The sequence below is a fragment of the Aptenodytes patagonicus genome, chromosome 3 (assembly GCF_965638725.1).
Source record: "Aptenodytes patagonicus chromosome 3, bAptPat1.pri.cur, whole genome shotgun sequence".
In the NCBI taxonomy this organism is placed as follows: Eukaryota; Metazoa; Chordata; class Aves; order Sphenisciformes; family Spheniscidae; genus Aptenodytes; species Aptenodytes patagonicus.
In genome coordinates, this window is record NC_134951.1 from 91767413 (window position 1) to 91790211 (window position 22799).

The 22799-nt window shown below is 41.4% G+C and overlaps 1 protein-coding gene across 1 annotated transcript in view; it reads left to right on the top strand.

The window, feature by feature from the left end:
- The window catches only part of KIF26B (kinesin family member 26B), a 299953-nt gene that overhangs the window by 220244 nt on the left and 56910 nt on the right, over window positions 1–22799 (top strand). The window contains exons 6-9 of the mRNA XM_076334227.1: window positions 14507–14713; window positions 16297–16390; window positions 18518–18780; window positions 21648–21831. Coding sequence (XP_076190342.1) covers window positions 14507–14713; window positions 16297–16390; window positions 18518–18780; window positions 21648–21831 — 748 coding nt within the window. The remainder of the gene's footprint in view (window positions 1–14506; window positions 14714–16296; window positions 16391–18517; window positions 18781–21647; window positions 21832–22799) is intronic.

Consider the following 22799-nt stretch of genomic DNA (forward strand, 5'->3'; position numbering starts at 1 on the left):
TAGAAATGCCATTAAAAACCCACATTGTTAATTTTTCACTGTAATAGTTGTCATAATGCCTGTGACTGTACCTGAGGCTTCCCAGCCGGACAGATTTGTGGTCCGTTCTGTCTAAATGTGGTACTGTCAATTCCAGGAACTATTTGGAAGGATTTTATTTACTGAAAGAAGTGAGGAAACACCAAGTTGATCCAAGTTAGAGCTTTGGCTCCATCAGTGAAAATCTGAATATTGTTGTGGTTGGCATGACTCTCATTTGGATCCTGGCCCAGCCCTGGCCACACTCGCTTTCTGTGCTTCTCACGTTTCATACGGATGCATGTGATCAGTCTGTACTCAGGCAGGCCCAGTTACTTCAAGACATACCTTTTTCAGGTTTTGTGGTATAAAACCATCCTTCACCAGACAGGCAGGCAGTAGAGCTGCCTCCTTCCCTACCACACAGTGCTGATTTAGGATCATGTTTAGATTTGAAACCTGAGTATTTCAAGCTTCATTCTATGCTGCACATTAAAAATCACTCTGTGTTATTTGTTGTGGTATCTTCTCCCTTTTATCTTTCTGATATATTCTGATATATTTTACCTTGCTTATTTGTTCTCAAACCCCCCCCCCCCCTTTTTTTTCTTCATTAATCTCTCTATTTTGTGATGAGTGACAAATGTTACAAGGCATCAAAGATCATTTCTTCCCTGATACTAAGCTACAGTAGTGACAAGCATGGAGGATGAATTATCTTAAAATGAAAGATCCCTTTATTGTTCAAGAGAAGGCTAGTTGCTTCAATCGTTTGTGAAACCTGTGCACTAACTGCTACTTTCATAGCCATTGTCTGGCATGCAGTGCCACCCATGACAAATAGCAGTGTTATCGTAGAAATTCTTGTAGTAGGTGGAAAAGGACTGTTTAAAGAGATGGGTTTCAAAAGCAATTCATTGGCTAGGGTATCTCCAGTAGTGTCAACAGAGATGCAGTGTCTGTGCAGGAATTGTTACCCACTGAAGGCACCACAGCCTTTGCTGAGTGATCTCAGTTTTGGGAACGCTGGATCTCATTGTTGAGTCATGGTGACATCATTGCAACCAAACTGGAAATCATGAGATTTTCGAGGAGATGAAGTAGCCGGCTCTGTCACCCACCTCTGAGAGAGAGAGAGGGGATGGAGCCGTAGAATTGTTGCCTGCCCAACCTCACCAAGATCATCCACTTGTTCTTATCCACCATCAGATCACTCTGCATCAGAAAAGAGAGAAATCAAATTGTCAGTGTAGTTCAGGCTAGCTAAAGGTGAAGTCTTCTTGAGCAGCTCCTAAGTGATCAAGAGTTTGATCTTTAGAAAGTAAGCTTACATGGCTGATGCAGTCCCTATCCTGGTGATAGGTACAATGGAAAGAGCCTTGCTTGTATATGTAGAGTCCAGAAGGAGATTATTCTTAGTTATTTAAATAGCATGCCTAGGAAACTGATCACACTAGACTTAGGATTTCACAAGGAGGGATCACTTTGCCACTTAAAGTCAAGTTTTTTAAGCCATGTGGGACTAAAGCGAATGTCATTAAACCTCTGTTTTCATCATCTTGCTCATATTTGTCAATACTGATTATAGCCCTCAACTTGCTACTCCACTTACTGCTGGATGCAGATTATCAGCAAAGGAGCTGGAGTTGCCCTGTCCTTCTCTGTTAGATCATTTACTAAGAAAAATAAAAGCTTTCCATATCAGTCAAAACTGCTTGCTCCTTTGATAGATGCTTCACCTAGATATCAGGAAGAGGTAAAGTGCTTACCATTGTCTTGGTTTGTAACGTTTGTCCAATTGCCTTGTTAATCTGAGTTTTTGAAACCCAAATATAAATGCCTTTTTGCATTTGTATTGAGCAGCTCAGCCTGTCTAGAGTTACAATGAAGATTGTTTTAAAGGTGCACCTGGAAAACAAGATAAAATAATCCTGTATAACTAGCAGCTTAGGGACAAAGTACTATTATGGCAAAATTTTGCTTTAAAAAGGCTCTGGTAATGACCATTGCATTCATACTCAACAAGTCCTTATTTTGTGTTTTGGTCATGGAAAAAGCTAATTACACTCAAGACAAAAAAACATATTTGCAGGACTCAACAAAGTTCATTTTTATAGTTCTTGTGGACAGCAGCTGCAGGCTATCAGCCTGGATTCTTGATAAATGGTTTTGACATTTCCTACAGACACCCCTCACAAAAAAGGCTTTTTATTTATTCTGAAATGTTGAATTCTGCATTATTGATCAGGTGCCATTCATTAAAGGCTGCTACTTGCTAGAAAGAATTACACAGTCCCTAAGCTCCACACAACATAATGAATTATTCCGTTGATGAACAGCAACGTTAAAGGTATGTTAAGGTTGCATGGTTAAACGCTCAAAAGTCAGGAAATGGCAGCTGAGGTTGAAGACGATGGGAATTTTGCCTGAATTAAGATTGCAGAATTACAGCTGAGAGCATGTACAAAGACTACTAATAAGCACTGGATACTCGTTCTAGGGCAAGTGGTTAGTTACCTGGTCTATTCACAAACGCTGCCGTTATTTATTACAGCATTTAACAAGGCAGCAAGCAGTGGATTAAATCATTAGTGGTAGGGCTCACTAGGCAGACAGGCACTTTGTTGGCTGTTTCTCATTGCTATAGAGTTGCATTCGTCAAAGAAGAGGGTCAGTAGCAATGTTATGCTGTATACTACAGCCAAGGATAAAAGAAGTTAGTGGCTCCCTGTGACGCGAGGCAAGTTTCATTTGTCAAAATACTGTTTCCATTTAGTTCTCACCTGGGGGCTCCTGTTCAGTTTTCTTTCTGTCTTTTTTGTTTGCCTCTCTGATTTGGTATCATCTTGCTTCTCTTATTTAGCTAGTTATGTTCAGTACAAAAAACACAGGAAAGCATTACAGTCCTGGTACCTTGGTTCTGTGATCGGACCAACCAGGATCAGTGCTAAGCATCCCATACCATCCTCCTTGCCTGCATACCTGGATTTCTTCCGATGGGAACACAGGATGCGGTAGAGATGAGCTGCACTGTACCTGGAGTCAGATGCATGCCCGGGAACCAATATTGCAGACTATAACACAGAGATCATTTGCACCAGCAGCATAGACTTAGCTAGTATGTCTTTGGATTTTTCCAAGTAAGTAAGAGCATCCTTGTGTACCACCAGAGGCTGTGTTTGCTGATCCCCATCTTTTAGAAACAAATTTGCTCAGACGTATGACTTCCTTGGACTGACTTTCCTTCAGGGATCAGAGTCAGGTTGTAGTGCCTTCTAGAGGCTACTGAAAATCCCAACACAATGTTCACTACTGGTCAGAAAGCAATTAAATGTTAGGACTGGGGAAGGCATTAAAAAAAAAAAAAAAAAAATCTGAGGAAGGACAAGCAACCAGAGCCTCAGCAACAGGTTCTGGAGGTTCTGGGAGAGGCAGCCTCATGTACTGTCTGTACCCAGGGGAGACCTTTCTGGGACACTCCTTTCCCCCCCACAAAAGGAGTGACAACATCCCACAAATGGCACTATGAACAGCCCAAGCCCAATAATGTCCCCAACAGGCTGTAGATTTCATTCAGACTACAAGTTGGCTCATCGGAGCCTGTGGCGCTCTCCTGATAGTATTAGTTCTTCCCAGTTTGTGTCTTGGTAGGATGCAAGTGGCACGTGAGCCGTGTGGGTATTGGCAAAGCACAGCTTGGAGGGGACCAGTGGGACGTCGGTGCAGCCCACCGCAGTGGGATGCTCACAGGGCAGACTGTTAGGTCACTGTTGGAGATGAGATACTATAGAGTTATGTGAACCTTTAGATGCATCTTGTATGGTTTTGTCTTCTGTTCTCTTGTCCCAGGCACAATAAATAATCTTGTTTGTTTCAGAGGCACGCAGAATCAAGCCCACCATAAAAATCTGTTCCGCGGATTTCTGTTAAAGCTCAACAAATGCATTTTTAGTTAGAGATAATATATAGCATTACAAATGGATCTCATTAATTCTAAGTGACTGGCTGCTTGGGCTCTGTAGTTATTGTGCCTCCCTGTACCACTGCCAAAGATAGAAGCATGCAGGTAGTATTAAATAGGATACAATATGAAAGAAAAAGTAAATTTAATATCAGGTTTATGTCCTTGTAAGCATTACAGCCTCCAGTTACGAGATAAGAAAGGGAAGAAGTAGCGTTCAGGTAGTCTGTTTAGGTAAAGCAAGCCTTTCCTGGGATCTTAGAAGATTCATTTATTCTTATGCCTTATTTCTGCAGTTGAAAAATGAGCATAATTGTAAATCTGTGTCTTAATTCTGTCAAAAGCCTTTGCAAAGCCCTGTAGGATCTTCAGGTGAAAGGTTCACTAAAAATATAAATCATATCATTGCTTGGATCCAGGTTTTATCATTTTCTCCTTTTTCAAGTTTCCTTTTGTTGGTGGTTGTTCCTAAGGTCAAATTCTCATCTCTCATACTTGCAGGTAAATAAGGAATTATTGCTGAATTCAGTGACATTACAATATATTAAATTTCTCACTAAAGCATCTAGCTCTAATCCTTGAAGTCTCTGCTGATTGTTTCATGCAACATATGGCACCAGAGGCTGGTTATACTCCCCTCTGGAGACTGGATTTCTCCTCTGAAAACACAAGCACATGTTAGATATCTCACCTATATTGCCTAATATGATAATTTTACCTCCTTTCATTTATATAGACTCTCTTTGGCAATGTGATCCCTTGCTTTCCTTGGAATTCTTTTCCTCCCCATGAATTCTCAAATCTTTTTCCTAGTCGGTACCATGAACCGTCCCTTTTATTTACTGGCTGTCATTACTAACTGCCACTCCAAAGCTTTACACATCTTTTTCCACACTTATCTGCATTAAACTGCAATTTGTCACTTCTTCCAGCTTGGCTTAAATAATGTAAATCCTTCTTATCTGATTGCATCGGTACTCATTATTTATGGTGCTGTGCCATACACTGTTATGTGCAGACTGGGGAACCTTCTTTTGTATGCAGTCATGGAGATCATCTTTATAAATAATGGAAAAGCTTACAATTGTGATTATACATCTTCTGTGCAATACCTGTATGTCCTTTGTTTCTCTAGCACTGAAAAGACATCTCAAAGACATGTGTAAAGGAAACTGTTTTTTATCTGCATTGTTTCCTTAGACAAAAAAACAGGGAGCCATGTTCATTTGGGAGTTCCTGTTCCCCTGAGAATGTATAATGTGAAGCCCTCGTTGCCACCCTTTCTCTAATAAGGGATGAGATGACCTGCCTGCTTAAACTTACCAAGCCGCCTCCTGTGCGTCTTTTCCCAGCTTCACAAAAAGGGAAACTGGGGCTCTTAAAAGTAATATAGCAGACATAATTATCAATGAGCGAGCTGGAGATATTGCTACTGTTGATATTGCTACTGCTTTCTATCAACATCAGTCCTTATGGAAGCTGAGGCAGTACAGTCATGTTTTGCTGGAAGGGCAGATTTCTAAGAGGAAACTTTGAAGGAGTGAAGCAAAGTTCTCTTCAGTCTTTCTGCACTGCAGCAGGATATGAGCACGGCCTATGAGAAAGAGCCAAGTGACTTGCCACTGCCGGCTCCCTCCCCCCCGGGGGCTGATGGCAACCCTGTGTAGGCAGCAAGAACGACGGCAGCCTTGTCATCAATCACAAGAGCAGAGAAGTTCCTTTAGGGAGGCTTGCCTTGGTGGTGCCGCAAATGTGTTTGCTGGGTTTTGTGGATCTGTCTGTAGGATCTGTAGATACCAAGCCAGGCTGGAATATAAACAGAGCAACATATGGCACATCACATGCTTGGAAGGCCACTACCGCACCACCTGAGTTTCTTGTATTTAACTTAAAAAAATGGAAAACATGGCCAAACTGTGCAATGTTCTGTGGCTGAGACCATGTAGTGGTTTAACCCTGGTAGGCATCTCAGCCCCACACAGCTGCTGGCTCACCACCCACCCCCCACCCCCCAGTGGGATGTGGGAGAGAATTGGAAGGGTAAAAGTGAAAACTTGTGGGTTGAGATAAAGACAGTTTAATAGGGAAAGCGAAAGCCATGCGTACAAGCAAAGCAAAATAAGGAGTTCATTCACTACTTCCCTTCGGCAGGCAGGTGTTCAGCCATCTCCAGGAAAGCAGGGCTCCATCACATGTAACTGTTATTTGGGAAGACAAACGCCATCATTCCAAACGTCCCCCCCTTTCTCCTTCTTCCCCCAGCTTTTATTGCTGAGCACGATATCATATGGTATGGGGTATCCCTTGGTCAGTTTGGGTCAGCTGTCCCGGCTGTGTCCCCTCCCAACTTCTTGTGCACCCCCAGCCTACTCACTGGTGGGGTGGTGTGAGAAGCAGAAAAGGCCTTGACTCTGTGTAAGCACTGCTCAGCAATGACTAAAACATCCCTGTGTCATCAACACTGTTTTCACCACAAATCCAAAACATAGAACCATAGAAGCTACTATGAAGAAAATTAACTATCCCAGCTAAAACCAGTACAGACTATAAAGTAAATTAAACAGGAGCAGGAAATGTTCCTGGGCACTAGCACTCAATCATCTGTACTCCTGCATTGTTAACAAGGTCCCTGGCATGGTTTTGGGCCACTAGACCGCTCTCCCAAACAATTCCAGGCATGGATTTTAAATTAGCGTGGGCAAAAGACCATCTTGGCAGACCATTGGATATTGCCACACTATAGCAGACGATGAGAATTAGAGGGAAGGATGCTCGCCATTTTGTGCCAGGGAACAGTTTTTGCCTTGTTTAATTTACTGGATAGATACTTTCTGTGTAAAGACCCTTTTGAAAAAGTTGTATTAAATAGAAAAAAGGAAGGGGGGAAACCCTCCGCTCTAAAAAGTCACTGAAGTGAAGCAAAATATGTGTTTGATTTTGAAAGGTAAAGAGATCTGATGCCAAGGAAATGAGGAGATCTTGAAATTCATAGCAGCCAACTGTAGTGGCTACTCAACGCAGAAAAATAAATTCTTATCGGAGTGAGAAAAGCAGAGCAAATTTTTGCAGTAGTGTGTTAGAGGCTTAAGTAAGGCATCTGCTGACTATAGCAGTAGGTGCATGCTTACATATCTGCAGATCCACTGCCAGGGAATAAAAGATTTGCCAGCTGATCCCATGTTGTTCATGCTGGGATTGTTGAAGGCTGTTTGGTGTGTTCAGTTCTTATGAAAATGCCACGAACAGTCATGTTTAAAGATATTCTCCAAAAAAAAAAGTTGAAATTTCATTCCCACACGTGACCTGAGTTAGGCTGTTGTTGGCCCCATCATAGATGCAGGTACGCTTCTGTGGATGCCTGTGCAGGTATTTGGAGAGTGTCAGAAGCCGGGAAAAATCCTCCTCCTGCTTGAGGCATTACGCAGACTGCCCCAGCTATGCAGGTCTGAAATGCAGACTTCCCTCAGAAAGATCAGAAGGAAGCAAAAGAAAAACCAGGAACACACAGTCTGTTTGTTGCATGTGGAGAAACTTAGGGAAAGATTGTTTCCATGACTGGATGATCCTCATGTCTTTTTTATTATTTATTTTTTTAAAGAACAGAAGAAAGTTGTAGTGCTCTGTGTTAATCTAGTAAATGCTGAAGTAGCAATGCGACAGCTGAGGGACTGGGCTGATGTACATGCTGGTTTCAGACAGTGTTGGTGCTCAGCACTGTCTTTTGACCATACCAAATTACAGTGACAAAACTCAAAGCTACTGCTGACACAAACAAGATGAGAGGTCACTGAGCCATGCCCTGTGACCTGAGCATATTTCACACCAGATTTTACTGAATTTGCTAATAAAGTTACATCATCCAATTGAAAAAGGGTACAATCCTGATAAGGGCAAGTTCTTTGAATAATATGATTGGTGTTTAGGTACAGTACACTTATGCTACTTCCCATTATTGCTACAAGTGCAAATTAGTTTAATTGCTGTACAGGATGGGGTTGATGAGCTGGTAAAGTTTTAGCAATTACACAAGAAAGAAACAGAGGCCTAGTTGTAAAAAAGAGGAGACCTGTGAGCCCTAATGGTATTGCTTTTTCAGTTGTTCTCACTGCTTTTCCAAAGCAGCAGTAGCAGTAACAGCCATTTCCACAAAGAACATGAGTGATCAGGCCTGAGCGTTTTCTAATTTGTGCTAAAGTGAAGCACTGAAGCCTACAAGAGTTACCTTTGTGAAAGCAGAAAGAGAGGAGAATGAGGCCTGTTTACACATGCTTCCTGACCAGCTTACACTGGCATAATTTACCAGAGTTTTTTGTTTTGTTTTGTTTTCAGATGTGACCAGGAGACTTCCATTAAAACAATGTCCACTCATACAATTCTGTATTCGTCTCATTCTGGCACAGTCTGTTTACCTTGACCTTCTAGATTTCATTTTAGCATGATCAGTTAATTGTCTCATGAGCTGTAAGAAAGATCTTTAAAATGCTTAACAGACTGTTTCCACGTCCTCTGGGCACTATAGAAAGGCTTCTAGCTTTACATCCATCATGCAAAAGCATGTATGTGCATAAGCGTTCGGGACGTCATAGATTTTCTTGTGCTGTAGTATTTTGTGGCTGGCTACAGCAAAAATGCATGCCTGCCACCATTATTTACAACTGTAACAGTGAGAAATTACAAACCCCACTCTTCATTAACCTCCAATAAGGCTGTTCCTGCAGCCAGTGATTGCCATTATATTGATGGAGTGCTAATACAGCTCAATAGCCCTGGCTGGCCCGTCTCGCCTGTGACTGCACTGCAGCTCCCGCCTCCCACCGCTACCCAGCACAGGTCCAGCAGAAGCTGCTCAAATGATTGATGAGAAAAGCAGCTCATAAAGGCAAGCATAGTGCCCAAAGCAACAGCTGTCTAGCTCTGTCCCTGCAGTAATTAGATTAATGAACCCCAAACGAAATCTTACAGGCAAGAGTAGAAGGAAGTGGTAATATCCCCAGTGTCGATCTCCGATTGCTTGTGTTGCCTCATTCCAGCCTCTGTAGTTATTCGTGTTTGATACAGATTTGACACAGCTTACCTCTCCCACCTTCTGTGCTCTTTTCACTGCCGGTCCTCCAGACAGACCCCTGCGGGCAGAGGAGACACGGGAGTATCAGTGGCTGGGCTGGACTCTTGTTTTCTTTTTTTTCCTATGGCACCAGTTCTACTTTGCAGAGCGTGCTGAACCTTTGTCCTTCTCCACAGAATAAGAACATAACAAAAGGTCCATGTAGGTCACAAATTGAGTTTAGCTGGGGAAAATCCTGCAATTAGCAAATTCCCTCTTCAAGAAATAGTTGATGTGTATATAGGGGTTCACTAGATAAAAAAGGAGAAGGCAAAGGAACATGGTTCAGGCAGCTGAAATAATAATAGAGCTGATTAAAAGGTCTGTGCTTATTTTTACAGTACAGAAGCATACTGATATTACAGCAATGCCCCTGTATCTTCCCTTGATGCTACTGAATGGTACCGATGAAGGAACTTTTCAGTGCCAATAGTTACAATTTAGAGATGAATTTTTGAAAAATGTATCTATATTAAATTTGTATATATATATTCAGAAAAATGTGTATGAATTTTTTAAAAAACAGTTTATATAATTTAAATACACACATATATATGTATAAAATAAATACATATACAAAAACACAAAGACACCTTGTTGAGGAAACCTAAACAGTGCAGCTCTGATTGTGCTTTCATTTGTGGCATTGCACATCAGGAATAATATTGTGAAATTCAATGACTGTAAAACTCATTCAAGAACAGAACAAATCTTTGTAGGCAGGAACTGCAATCCAGAAAAGTAAATGGGGGTCCTGTTGGATTGAATAGCTGTCAAATGCAATCCTGTGGCCTCACAGGGGAAAATACATTAAAAGTGCTTCCAGCATGAGCAGAATTAAGAGGTGAAGTTATAGCCTAGAAAAGGCACAGTAATGATGCAGAGCAAGTAACCTTTCCTTTTATTCTCTTTCTCCACTCTTAAGCTAGGGTAGTTCTTGTTCAGTTCAGCCAGGTTGGCATGAGTGTAAAATTAGATCAAAATTAGGCCCAGGTTGTTTGTTTTACCAACAGAGCATGTCTCAAGAGACTGCTTTCATGCTTCCCTGTGGAAACAGACGTCTAAGGCTGGGCGCTGCCAAGACCTGATCACTGGGATTCAAATAAGAATTTCTGGCAGACTGAGTGTTCCCATTAATCGCAAGTGGTATCTCTTAAACCCTTCAATTACAAGAGATTAGTGGGGAACTGTAGCATTGGACTAAAGGAGTAATGACACATAGGAAGTGAAGCAGAAAAACAGCTTTCTTCTTTTTAAGAAGTTCAATTTACAGTTTATTTAAATATAAATTGCAAGCATAAAGTATTAGAGTTCTTAAACTTCACTGTTCAGTTAGTTTCAAATTAACCGTACTGCATTTCTGCCTTCCCCAGAGCAGCACTGTGATCTTCAACCTGTCTGTTCCTTAAATTGAACCGAAGCCTTTTAAGTTCATTAAGTTCCCGTGCGCTGAGTTACGTTCACCCATCTTGGCGCTGCCTCCCCTGTGGCATGGATTGTAGGGGCCAGCACGGACTCTGAGCCTCCCTCCACTACCCCTAGCTATAAATTGCATGAAGGACTGTGAAACGGCAGAGCAGGGGGCCGTGGTATCCCATCGTTTCTACTGCTGTAGCTTAGTTGATTTACTCTTGTCATAACCACTGTTGGGAAATGCTTTGCACGAATCCTTGGGTTTAGGTTACGTGCATAATAACGTTTAATAATGGAGTGCCTACCTAATGGCAACTGCCAGTCCTTTGAGCCTGGTAATGACTGGGTGTATCTGTATGCCTTGCAGTGATGTAAGCTGCGACTCAGCCCATTGTACAGGTAGGGAGTGTGAAACAGAGATTGCATCACTCTAGTTCACAATTGTACTGCATCTGAGGCCCAGCCGTTAGGAGGGGTCTTAGCTTCCCAATCTCAGCCTTGATTCCCAGACCACAAGCCTGCCTGTCTCCTCAGAAGATACATCTAGCTCAGATGTTATAAAATCTGTTTTGGTCTGCCTAGGTTATTGTGCCACAGTTATGTATGCAGTTCTGAATCCCAATATGTGTTTCTCAGGGCTGAAGTTTGCCTGTAGCTTGCCTGTTTGTTGGGTTTTCCTATAGTCACAGCTCCCATGGCATACAGTGGACATGCATTTGGCACAGCCAGGATCTAGTTGTCTTTTTAGTTAATGGAATGTAAATCAGGAGTAATTTGCAAGAGTTACACTGGTGTGAAACTGGCCTGGGAGAATACTCTAGGGTCTACAAATTACCAGATGAGTTCAAATAATCTATTGCTACTGCTTTGTGTCCAGTGTCCATCACACTCATGAGCCCATCTTTATTTTTGTTAGCATGTGATTTTTGCTGAAGACTGTCACACAGATTTGTGTGTGCTACTGAATTTGGACCAGGTGCTGTGCTGCCCAGGAAAAACATTTTTATTATGCTTGCAGCAAAAAGAGTAACTTCAGACAGCCTACAATGTAGGCACCTACATCTCGGGTAATCTTTTAAGATGCTTGCAGTGATATAGAGAAAGCAAGAAGCACTTGTGGAGTGCAACTCATCTTATCTGGAAAGCAGGTCTATAAAACAGACCGCGTGAATTACATACTAGAAGTGCCTGTTTCTCTCTATTGTCTACAAAGGGGTCAGACAGCTGGCTCGGGTGGAGACAGCTCCTGCGGGATGGTCTAAATGGAGGTGAGAGGAATTATCCATGATAAGCTGTGCCAAGGTGCACAGACATCTTCATGCCAGCTGCAAACAAACTAGCTTCAGAGTAAGAAGTGGTCCAGCTATCAGGATACCCACATGTAATCAATATAATATTCCTCTGCCCTAACACACATGAACCATTAAGTCTCAAAACCAAAATCCCCAATGCACAGGAAATACAAAGGTTCATGGCAATAGCAGTATTTTCCTTGAGAAATGTCTATATTTGCCATAGTTGAGGAGCCAAATGGTCAGAAAATGTATGCTGTTAGGCAACTCCTGGGACTTCTGAGATGAGCTCTTTTTTTATAGTGGTTCATTCAGTTTATCTGATGCTAATAAATTTTTAGGATTTTAGTTAAATTGATCTTTTACTCCAGGGAAAAAGAAACCTGATGCCTCAGCTTCTGTCACTATGGCTGTTGGAAGTTAGGAGGATTTGCAGTATTACTTCAGTAAGAAGTGACAGGTATTAATCTGATTTTGTGTGAACGGGTTTAAATCAGGATCCAAGCCAGTGATATTATACGTAACAAAACTGGTGTAGCTGAAGTCAAAACTGAATGCCCATACAGTTGTTTGAGGCCAGAAAGGACTCTTAGACTGCCTGTATATGAAGGGTTGTTAAATTTCACGCAGTAGCCATTCTCCAAAACCAGAAGAAACTTAGCCCCAGGGTATTCAGTTAACTCTCCTTTGCACACAAGGATCAAGGATCTGGAGGACATGGATTCATAGCAACCAAAAATACACATAAACTTATAGGGAAATAGTTGTCTAAAGCAGAGCAAGTTTTTTATTTAAAGTAGTTGAAGAATAGCATTTATTTTGGTTTCCACCAGATCAGTCTAATGCTCTTGATACTGGCATCTGTTTAAAAATGTGGGACACAGTAGAAAAAACCAAAGGCATCTGAAGTTGAAAACAGGAAAACAGATCAAGGCTGATATTGCTCTTTGTTTTCTTGCTTCACTAGGACTCAGTGTTGTACTCCCTCCCTTCCCGGCTAACTTGACTAGTGCCTCCCTTCTGAGCTGCCAGGAATCCTAGGGCTGGAATAAATGTTCAAACCTTGCCTAGTTCATGTGTACTGACCGAGGGTGTTGGCTGCCTTTGTCCTTGGCAGAAATCAACTCTGCTTAGGATCGGGTTTAGAAGAATGGCTTTGGCGAAATATTGGAAGTGGCTTTTTCCAGGTAGAGGTTAGGTTTCATAAACAGCTCAGCTGAGCAGTTGAGAAGAGAACCCATTCACATCCAAGCAGTATTTTTCCTCTTTCCCTCAACTAATTGTGTAAAACTGAAATCATGTGCACAGACTTGTGACCATTTCACAATCTTTCATCATGATAACTTGTTTTCCCAGGTTAAAATATGTGGAGTCAAATTACCACTTTGACTCACAGACATATAGAGAAGACATCATGAAAATACTGAATAATCCTAATTAATCTCTGGTCTAATTGCGTTGTCTTCAAAGGAGTTGTGTCAAAAATTAATTTGCCCAGATTTTACCTCTCAAAGCAGCTGATTTATTTCCATGTGGGATGAGTTTAGGCCAGCATGAAATGAGATCTACATACAAAGACTACCAGTCTCAATGAGGCCAACAGAAACTGCAGCCTCGTCTAACTTTTAGGGCTACAACCTTCTCCCAGGGTGCAGCTGCCATTCCAACAGCAGATGTGCTCCCTCCCTGTGCTGAAGTGACCCTTTGTGGTCACTTGCATGCCAACTGTGGGTGGGTTTGATACAAGTGACATACAGGCAAGGAGCATTTAGATAAAAGTTCTGTCTGGTTGGTGTGAAAGTCAGTCTGCTCTAGGACAAAGTGTGTGCCGGTGTGGCTAGAGGCAAGAGCTGGCAGAGAGGTGATGTTTTGCCCTTTAAAGTTCAGGAACTCGGGTGTCTACAGGTGGTGAATTTATGGGGAGAACCAAAGCCAGACCAACTGTCATCGGTTTTACTTACATCTAAATTGCTTACCAACTGGGCTAAGGATGCAGTATAACCTCATTAAATCCATGAAGATGTATTTTTGTCTTAGGTATAACGTCTTATTATGTAGCCATTTAATGAGTTGTGAGCTAACATGTTTTAACAAATCTTTTATCGCTTATTACATTCTACTCCCTTACCGATAATTTCAAAATCTGACCATTAAAACAGGGCTCTTTTCACACCTCTTTGATGATGACACTTAGAACTGAGCACTTCATCTTTTTGCATTTGGATTAGAATCGGAAAGGTGTAAATTACAGATCTGGCTTTTATGTGCTTGCTTTATTGATCAGACTGCTTTGTAGAAACTACAGCAGTTCTGATAGCTTAGCAGTCTAGATTACCTTTCAGCTTACTTAATTAGGCCACTGGGGTACGGTTAATATTCAATTTATTCCGAGAGTAAGACAAGGTGATGTAATACCTCATCATTGTACTTGAGTAACATCGACACTAAAACACCATGATGTACCTCATAATTCTAAATACACAAGTTGCTTGTTGAAGTAGATGGAGATGAGTTCTGGCTTTATTCACTGTGTGTTTCAGGCCAAATTCTGCCTATAGTAATTCCTGTGTCTTCACCGACTTCCACTGAGACAGATGCTAGCTACAGCAAGCAAGTATGATTTGGTTGAGTGTAATTGGAAAGTTCATTCAACATACCAGTCTAGAGCATCCAACAGACTAATCAAACGCGGTCATCTTTTTGTGTGTTTGCTGACAGGTCAAAGTCATGGTGCGCATTTCTTCCACGCTTGCCAGAGACACGTCTGAGTCCAGCTCTTTCTTAAAAGTTGACCCCCGTAAGAAGCAAATCACGCTGTATGACCCGTTGGCCTGTGGAGGTCAGAATACTTTCCAGAAAAGGGGCAACCAGGTTCCACCCAAGATGTTTGCTTTCGATGCAGTTTTCCCCCAAGATGCATCACAGGTAGGCAATGTATGATCAGAATAGTTATCTAAAGAATAGCGTGCACCAGAGCCAAATTAATTTCTGCTGCAACAGTAGTACTTTCAGTGGAGTTAGGCCAGGGCTGAATTTGGTCCGCCAATGTCATAAATAATGAAATCAGTTTATTAAATTGTATCTCGATAATTGTGTGCTTTCTTTATTCTTTACTGTAAATAATTGCTCCTAAAATTATATATGCAATAACTGTGCTAAATGGTGCCTAGTAGGCAAATCCTCAATATCAACAAGTTATTGTATATTATAAAATCTTATTATCTGGTGTATACAGTGATCTGATCAGAACTGCAGTTTTCTAATGCAGTCCTCTATTCATTAAGAAGTCAAGGATTATTTATACAGTGTTCTATTGTACAGTTTACAAGAGGAGGATGGGGATTTTAGTCCACAAATCTTTATTCGTATGTATATATTCAGATTTCTTATTTTTATTAGACTTCTTTGGTTTGATGAACCATGTTACCCAAATGTCATGAGGAGGGCAGTAGAAGAGTAAAGTAACATTGCAAAGTATAATTAGAAAACAGTACTGTAAGGCTGCTTCTGTACTCATAAACTGAACAGAGCTAGGACACAGGGCCAGCTAAAGCAGTGTCGTATGATCGTATCATTAGGTCAATCCCTGACCTAGTTCTGGTCCAGGCAGCTAGCACCTCCCAGACTAACGCCTGGATGCTGTTCAAGGGCTGGCCTGCCAACAGTCCCTGTCTTGGCCCATTTTATTTACTATTAGAGAGAGAGTCTAGAAATACCCATGAACTAAGTGAATTTACATGATTTATTATCAAATGTGAAGTGCTTCACATAGAAGCCTAAATTGCAAATTCTGATTTAGTTTCACCCACTACTGATAGGCAGTGGCTGCAGAAGCACTATAGACCATTCAGCCTCCTTGAACCTTAAATCTAAGAATTCCCAGGGTAAATCTGTGTGTTGTACTTCTTAAAATACTGCTACAGTCTTCAGGATGGAGCCTACTGCTGCTAAAAGCTAAGAAGACTCATAATAATGTAGAGGAAAATTAAGATATGTTCCCTAACTAATACCAAAGAGGCTGTTTGTTCCCCTTACATTGCTTACCCACCTGCTAGTGTAATTGAACTCAGTCCATAACTGGGCAAATAATAGAGCCTGTAAAAATTCCTCAGTATTTGATTGTTTTTTAATCAAAAATGTATTTTTAAAGTCCCCTAAATAGGCAGTTCTAACAAACCAACCACATCCCCTTACAGTATGTGTATTTTGTTTAACCCCACAAAGGGTGTTGATGCTTCAGCAAATGAAACTTACTTGACACAGAGCAAAAGTCCTGCTTCATGTGCTTACACAAGTAATGTAATTCCCATCAACAGCACAAGTCACATGAATGAGACAAGGAGGATTAGACTTTTTGATACTTGAACATGCTATCTGGAGCACTGATGGCATTATGACCATTTTCCAATGAAAATACTCTGTTGACTTTCCTTATTATTGTTAATGGTTTTATCTTCTTTCTTTTTTTTCTTATTTTTTTCTTCTTTTTTTTTAAATACCTGTGACAGGCTGAAGTATGTGCTGGGACTGTGGCTGAGGTGATCCAGTCTGTGGTCAATGGGGCAGATGGCTGCGTATTCTGCTTTGGCCATGCCAAGCTCGGTTGGTATTGTTAAATTTCCCTACTCAAGCAGCAAAGTGAATATTTTTAACCCAAGATTGCTAGTACATCAGATTAGGGAAAACAAACTTTCATTTGTCTGTGCCTATGCACATTGTATTTGAAAGTGGTACACTGTGCATGACCTCGTACTACACCTTCACCTCTTGCTTACACATCTATTCACTTTGCATATTGTCTAAATGTTGGGCAGCATGCTCTTTGAAACAGAAGTTATATTTGAGTTGTTGCTTCATTCCGTCCCCTGAGTACTACAGCAATTTTTAGCACTGTCTTCAATTGTTAATGAATGATCCAACAGTGGATTGTTAATGAATGATCCAACAATGGTCTACAGTTTTACAAATGTGCTTGGTATTGGAGACTGCCAAAATACCACTTTTACCAAACTGTGTAAAGGCTGTGAGTATCCACTCAAGAACTTGATGTTTGTGATGGCACTATTCAGGTGCTGTGACTGAGCGCTCAGGTAGTTTGATTTATATTCTATTCCCTGATTAGACAATTCACTCATTACTAACCTCTTCCTATTCTGTCTCCAACAAACCCTATTCCAATGGTTAACTGAATGTTACCAATGGATCAAAACTCGCTCTTTGCAAACGCATCAGCAGCATTTCAGGTATTCATGGAAAGACAATAAAAAGGAGAATCATCATCATTAACACTATTCTTTTGAAATAACTGGATTTCAAGAGTAATCATATTTTGTTCATACTTATCTAATAGTATTTTGAAATACTGTCTCTTTAATGAAGAGGGTTGTATTGTATGTGTGCAATGATCTCCATTCTTTACTGTCTCAAAGAAACACAGACATACACATACAACTTAAAAGGATAATTCAGTTTTTCAAGTGATAAAGAAGATCAAGCTTTATCCCAGTATTATCCCAAATCATAGGCAACAAAAACTGGAGAGTACTGAATGCTGCAATGCCACCAGCTCTGGTACAATGAATGGAGCAGGGCCACTGGTCCAACTAACCACACGGCCCTTCTGGGCCAGGCAGGAGTAACACTAGGATGAGCACTTGGATATTTAACCCCCTGTGACCTGCCAAACATGAGATGGCAAATGAGATGGAAAAGAAAGCCACCAGATAATGGTGTCTCACAAGTGCTACATGTCCTTTAGAGAGGCGGCCTAGCTAGGGCTTTGCTGGAGCACGAGTTGAGTCTCTGCAGTTGCCTCATTAGCTGCACCGCCACCATTCCACCAACCGTGGACACACCCAGACCTTGCACAGATACGTGCATAGAAATATTTTCTTCGCTGATCTTTATCCACATAGATTCAACATAAGAAATGAAACAAGGTAAAGAAGCCACAAGTACTTGCCTGAAAGGATGTATACCTTTATCATTTGGCTTATAAATTTAGGAGCTTTAGAAAACTTGTCTAAGAGCATTATATGTAGTGACACCTAAAGCAGTATAAGGTAGTACTTTGTGTCTGTTCTCAATCAGCAAACTTTTACAGCAGAGACAAGCCAGAGCTATAATTGCAGAGTCAAATAATAGCAAACCAGGGCAAGGTTTTGACCCAGATAAAATATTTCTTGTTGTGGACCCACTTATGCACCAAATGACCACATGTACCTGGGTTTTTTTCTGTATGAAGTTACATCTTTATGATTCTGGGACCAGGTTTATGTCAATCCCAACCCCAGCATATGAAGCATAGTTTAGTGCTTTGAAGTAAAACGGTATTCAAAGAATACCACATTCACAGTATCTCAAGCAGGGATTTTTAGAGACCATAGCACTCCTGCTCTGCTCAATTCCCCCCACTATTCACCCACATCAGAGGCTGCAGTGTTGTGTGGTAGGGACCTGCAGCACCCTGCCTGGGGAATGGGGGATGTCAGGGGAATGCATGAGGTAATGATTTGTGAAAGCAGCTCAAGATTTCGTCTGCTGGTTTTAAATGCTCTCCAGTTTCCATGTACTATTTGTCTACCTGCCTATCTTTTTCCCTTGCTGACTGTCATTGTAGCGAAGAAGTTATTTTCATGAGGCTATGCAGGATAATCTCTCTTGGCAGAAGGCTGTGAAGGTCCTGGGAGTGATGTTGTTATCTTTTCTCCATCCCCCTCTTCCTGACAGGGAAGTCATACACCATGATCGGGAAGGATGATTCCATGCAAAACCTCGGTATAATCCCTTGTGCCATCTCCTGGCTCTTCAAGTTGATTAATGAACGCAAAGAGAAGACAGGAGCCCGCTTCTCAGTCCGAATTTCTGCAGTGGAAGTGTGGGGGAAAGAAGAAAATCTGAGAGACCTCTTGTCAGAGGTGGCTACAGGCAGCCTGCAAGATGGCCAGTCCCCAGGTGTCTACCTTTGTGAAGACCCCATTTATGGCATGCAGGTGAATCCAAGGTTCATTTTACACTGAAACAAGCAATGTGACTTCTTTTTCTTTTTTTGAGCTATTGAGATGGTTCAAATTCAAGAACTACCCTCAGCATAAAGTTTATAGACTTGAAAATGTTTACTTTAAAACATGCAAGAACTTTATGACCTGCAGCTGCAGGGCCATCTGCTCTCCTGGCCTAAATATTTGTACCTCTGGTATAACTAATGTTGAGCAGGGGCTTGTGTTTGCAATAAAATGTGAAAACATTCAGTGCAAACAAAAATTCACCTCATTCTTAAAAAAAAAAAAAAAAGAAAGTGTGATCTCTCTTTTGTAAAACAACAAGCTAAAATATTTACAGTACTGCACAAATAACTGGAGGCCATTAATATGGCTGTTTATCTCTTTATAAACTACATTATTTATAGCACTTGCATTAGCGATGTTGTAGGAAGCATTAATCGCTACTTATTAATTGCTGCCAAGAAATAAATTCCTGAGCTGGGCAAGCCAAGAATAACTCTAACTCTTCTCAGGTTTGGAGGTTTAGCAGGAATGAGTAACTGGCTCATGTATTTCCTGGGTAACTGCTAGAAAGTCTAAGCAGCCCTATTTTTTTTTCCCCTCAAGGTTTGAGGTGAAAAAAGGCCTATTCTTTCATTTTGCTGTCTGTGAGGGAGTGAATCTGATTTTTGTATGAGTAAATGAAGAGGGAGCAAACCAGCATGATGCAGCTTGAATACATTCTTTCAACCTTAAAGGCAAAGGCTGCTACCATCCAGAACCTGCAGAGCACTGCTTATCCAAGGATGGGGAATGGAGGGAGGAGGGAACAGACTTATAGGGTCATGTATCCTATTTCCAGCTCCAAGCACCTAGAAATCGTGATTCACATTCACAAAAGTAATGAATCATGAGATTTTAAACAGCAAGTAACAAATTTTGTGTTTTATCTCTTTGTGGTTTAAGCCTTTTGGACGAACTTAGATCATATTTTCCATTCTTTTCCATTCTACCCAAGGACTACAAAGTTCCATCTTGATTTTAAATAACAATTAGGGTTCTCATTCTCACTTGACTCCTGGCTTTAGTGCTTTATGAAATACTTACAGTATCACAAGAGATCTCACCCTCTGGTATCCAGTAATGGGTACAGTCTGGTGAATATAAGATGGGAGACTTGAGTCTTCGCAGTTCCCATTGGGGTGATAGATGGGCCAGTTAAGATCTCAATTAGCATATGTATGTTACATGTGTTACCTAACTGTGTAACAACTAGCCTTACCTTAGAGCTCAATTCTTTACTAAACTATTTAAGCACAATAGCAATAATAATAAATATTCCATTATTGTTGCTTATTTTCCTGTCTGTCGATACAGACAGAACAGCCATATACAAAATGAATTATTTTAGATCAGTGGAGAAAAGGTAGCTCCATGAGACATCTATGTATGTGTGTTTACAGACATAGTGACATTCTGGAGTCAATGTGTCCTACACCTGAATTCTCAAAATCCTCAGATGAAGGGAGAATATTATATTATAGCCATACAGATATGCAAAATCATCAGCGTGTATAGCAAATGAATAATCACCATATGTCATACTGTCTGTCATTGGACCTTTCCAAGTATGCACATTTTCTTGTTGCTTACAGTAGTGAGATCAGCCCACAGACTGGCCTGCCTTCTGCTTACCTTGTTAACTCCTTCCTGCCCCCCTCTCTCTTTCTAGAGAGAGCTTAGCCTTCAGCTGTGTCACCCCATCCCACGCAGAGCCTCAGCTTTATCCCTCCTCAGGCTGGTTAATGGTCACGAAGAGAAGACAAGAGAACCGTCTTCTCTAGGAGAACTTAACTTCTAGCTGTATTACATAGCAGGGGAACAAACCCTGAGAATGGGAATTCCTCACTGTTATTATGCCAGACAAAGCAAGTCTATCCTATGGGCTGTGGGCCAGCTCTGTGTACCGCCAAAACTAATGCCATCAGATTGCAGTCACACGTCCCTTCCACAGACAAACTAATCTTAGGTGACATGAAACATGCATGCATTCCTAATGTCACGGGGGGGTTAATAATATCTGCCCTCCTATGCTATCACTTTGGAGAGATAAGAGCAGGCTGGTGGCTGGGATTGAGGTCCAGCAAATGTGAATGTATGTACATTACCTGCCTTGTTCCATTTAATGGATTGCTCTGGCTCGTGAGCAGGTGCGTAAGTATGTGGTATGAAGGGGCAAGAAAAAGGCTTCTCTTCTGTGCTGCTCCCCACATGCTATGGGGCTGAACACAAGCTGCAGTCCTGTTATCTCCCAGATTTATCTGTGGACTGCTCCCTTCTAACACTTTCTGAAGGGTAACACGTAGTCCTGCCCCTGCCAGTCTCCACCAACTGTTGAATTTGGGATTGACGTGTCTTCCACCATTTTTTTTTTTTTTTCACTTCTTACCATCAGAAGGACACAGTGGTTGCCAGAGCCAGCAATGCAGGGAAAAAAAAGCTGTAAAAATAATGAAAATAATGAATAATTAATGAGCATAAATAGCTTAAAATTCTGAGAAAGTGAAGGAACAAATTTGTGCATCTGTCCAGACTATAGGACGGTTTCCAGTTGCTGGGGTTTATGTGTAACAACTGCCACCAGAGATACCCCAAGTGAGAACCCTCAAAAGCCTGGATTCAATCGTGGGGCTCCTGGAGGGCATGGTATTGCCACTGCCAATGTCAGGAGGGTCTCATTCCATCGGGCACCTCCTCCTTTTCGGTCCCATCAGAAGCCAGAGTATCCACAGTGTGTGTTGACTGCAGGAAGTTGTCTGGTAGTGTTGACTTGTGTGGGAGTTCCTAGGTAATTTCTTCCTTGTGTTATCCTACAGCTTCAGAATCAGAGCGAGCTCCGCGCCCCTACGGCAGAGAAGGCTGCCTTCTTCCTCGATGCCGCCATCACCTCGCGTCGCAGCAGCCAGCGGGACTGTGACGAGGAGGATCACCGCAACTCCCACATGCTCTTCACTCTGCACATCTACCAGTACCGCATGGAGAAGAGCGGCAAAGGCGGAAGTAAGCTGTCCCTTCGCTCCCTTCTGTCTCCTCCAAGCCTGCCTGGAAACTGGTTTTAAACAGGCCTTTAAACAATACTCTTCAGTGGTGAAAATTAGCAGAGTTCTCCATTCAGCATGGGGTAGGGCCATTCATACCAGCAGACTGTCCACCTGCCTGGTAAAGACCCACCAAAGGCCATTAAAGGCCACTGGGGATTATTACCATCACTTGTCAATTTAGTTGTCGTTGTGGAGATACTAACAGTTAGTCCTCAGCACTAAGTGGGCCTCTGTATCTAAAAAAAAAGTGTTTTTTAAATTGGCTTTTAGTATTATCTTTACTGATAGTGTTAAAGTCATGGATTAAAATATTACGGCGACAGGGATTCCTTGCCACCCTTACGTTAGCTGATCCTCTTCGACACCTAAATAGGGCAGTGTGTGTGTAAGCTGATGTTGGCAATGCGTAAACTGTACCTTTTCTTGGAGATACATGATATTTTAGTTGCTGGCCCAACTACATGTGCACAAAGGACTCTCGTGGTTCTTTGTAAAGGCTCTGGGCTTTTCAGATTGGCTTGCTCCCTCTCTTTGCTATAGATGCTTTCACTGGCTTGTGTCTTTACTTCCATCTCCCACTTGTAAATGAGGAAAAGATGTTTCCATGTCTACTTATATGTTTCTATAATTTTCAAGAGTTTCATTTGACTCACACCATTTATATTTTTTTATTATATTTATCTTCTGCTTCAAGTCTCCAAAATTGTTTATAACTGGACATATACAGAGGGGGTTTTTTAGTAAATGCCAGTGATAGAAGATTTGTATAATATAAGAAGCACCTCCACCGAAAAAGAAAACTTTCACATTAAAATTCTTTTTTTAAATAATCAGGGAAAAATGTTTGTTTGAAAGACACCAGTGACCTCTGCTTCTTTAAATTTGTGGACTTAAGCAATTCTGCAGAAATAGCATATGTTTCAGCTC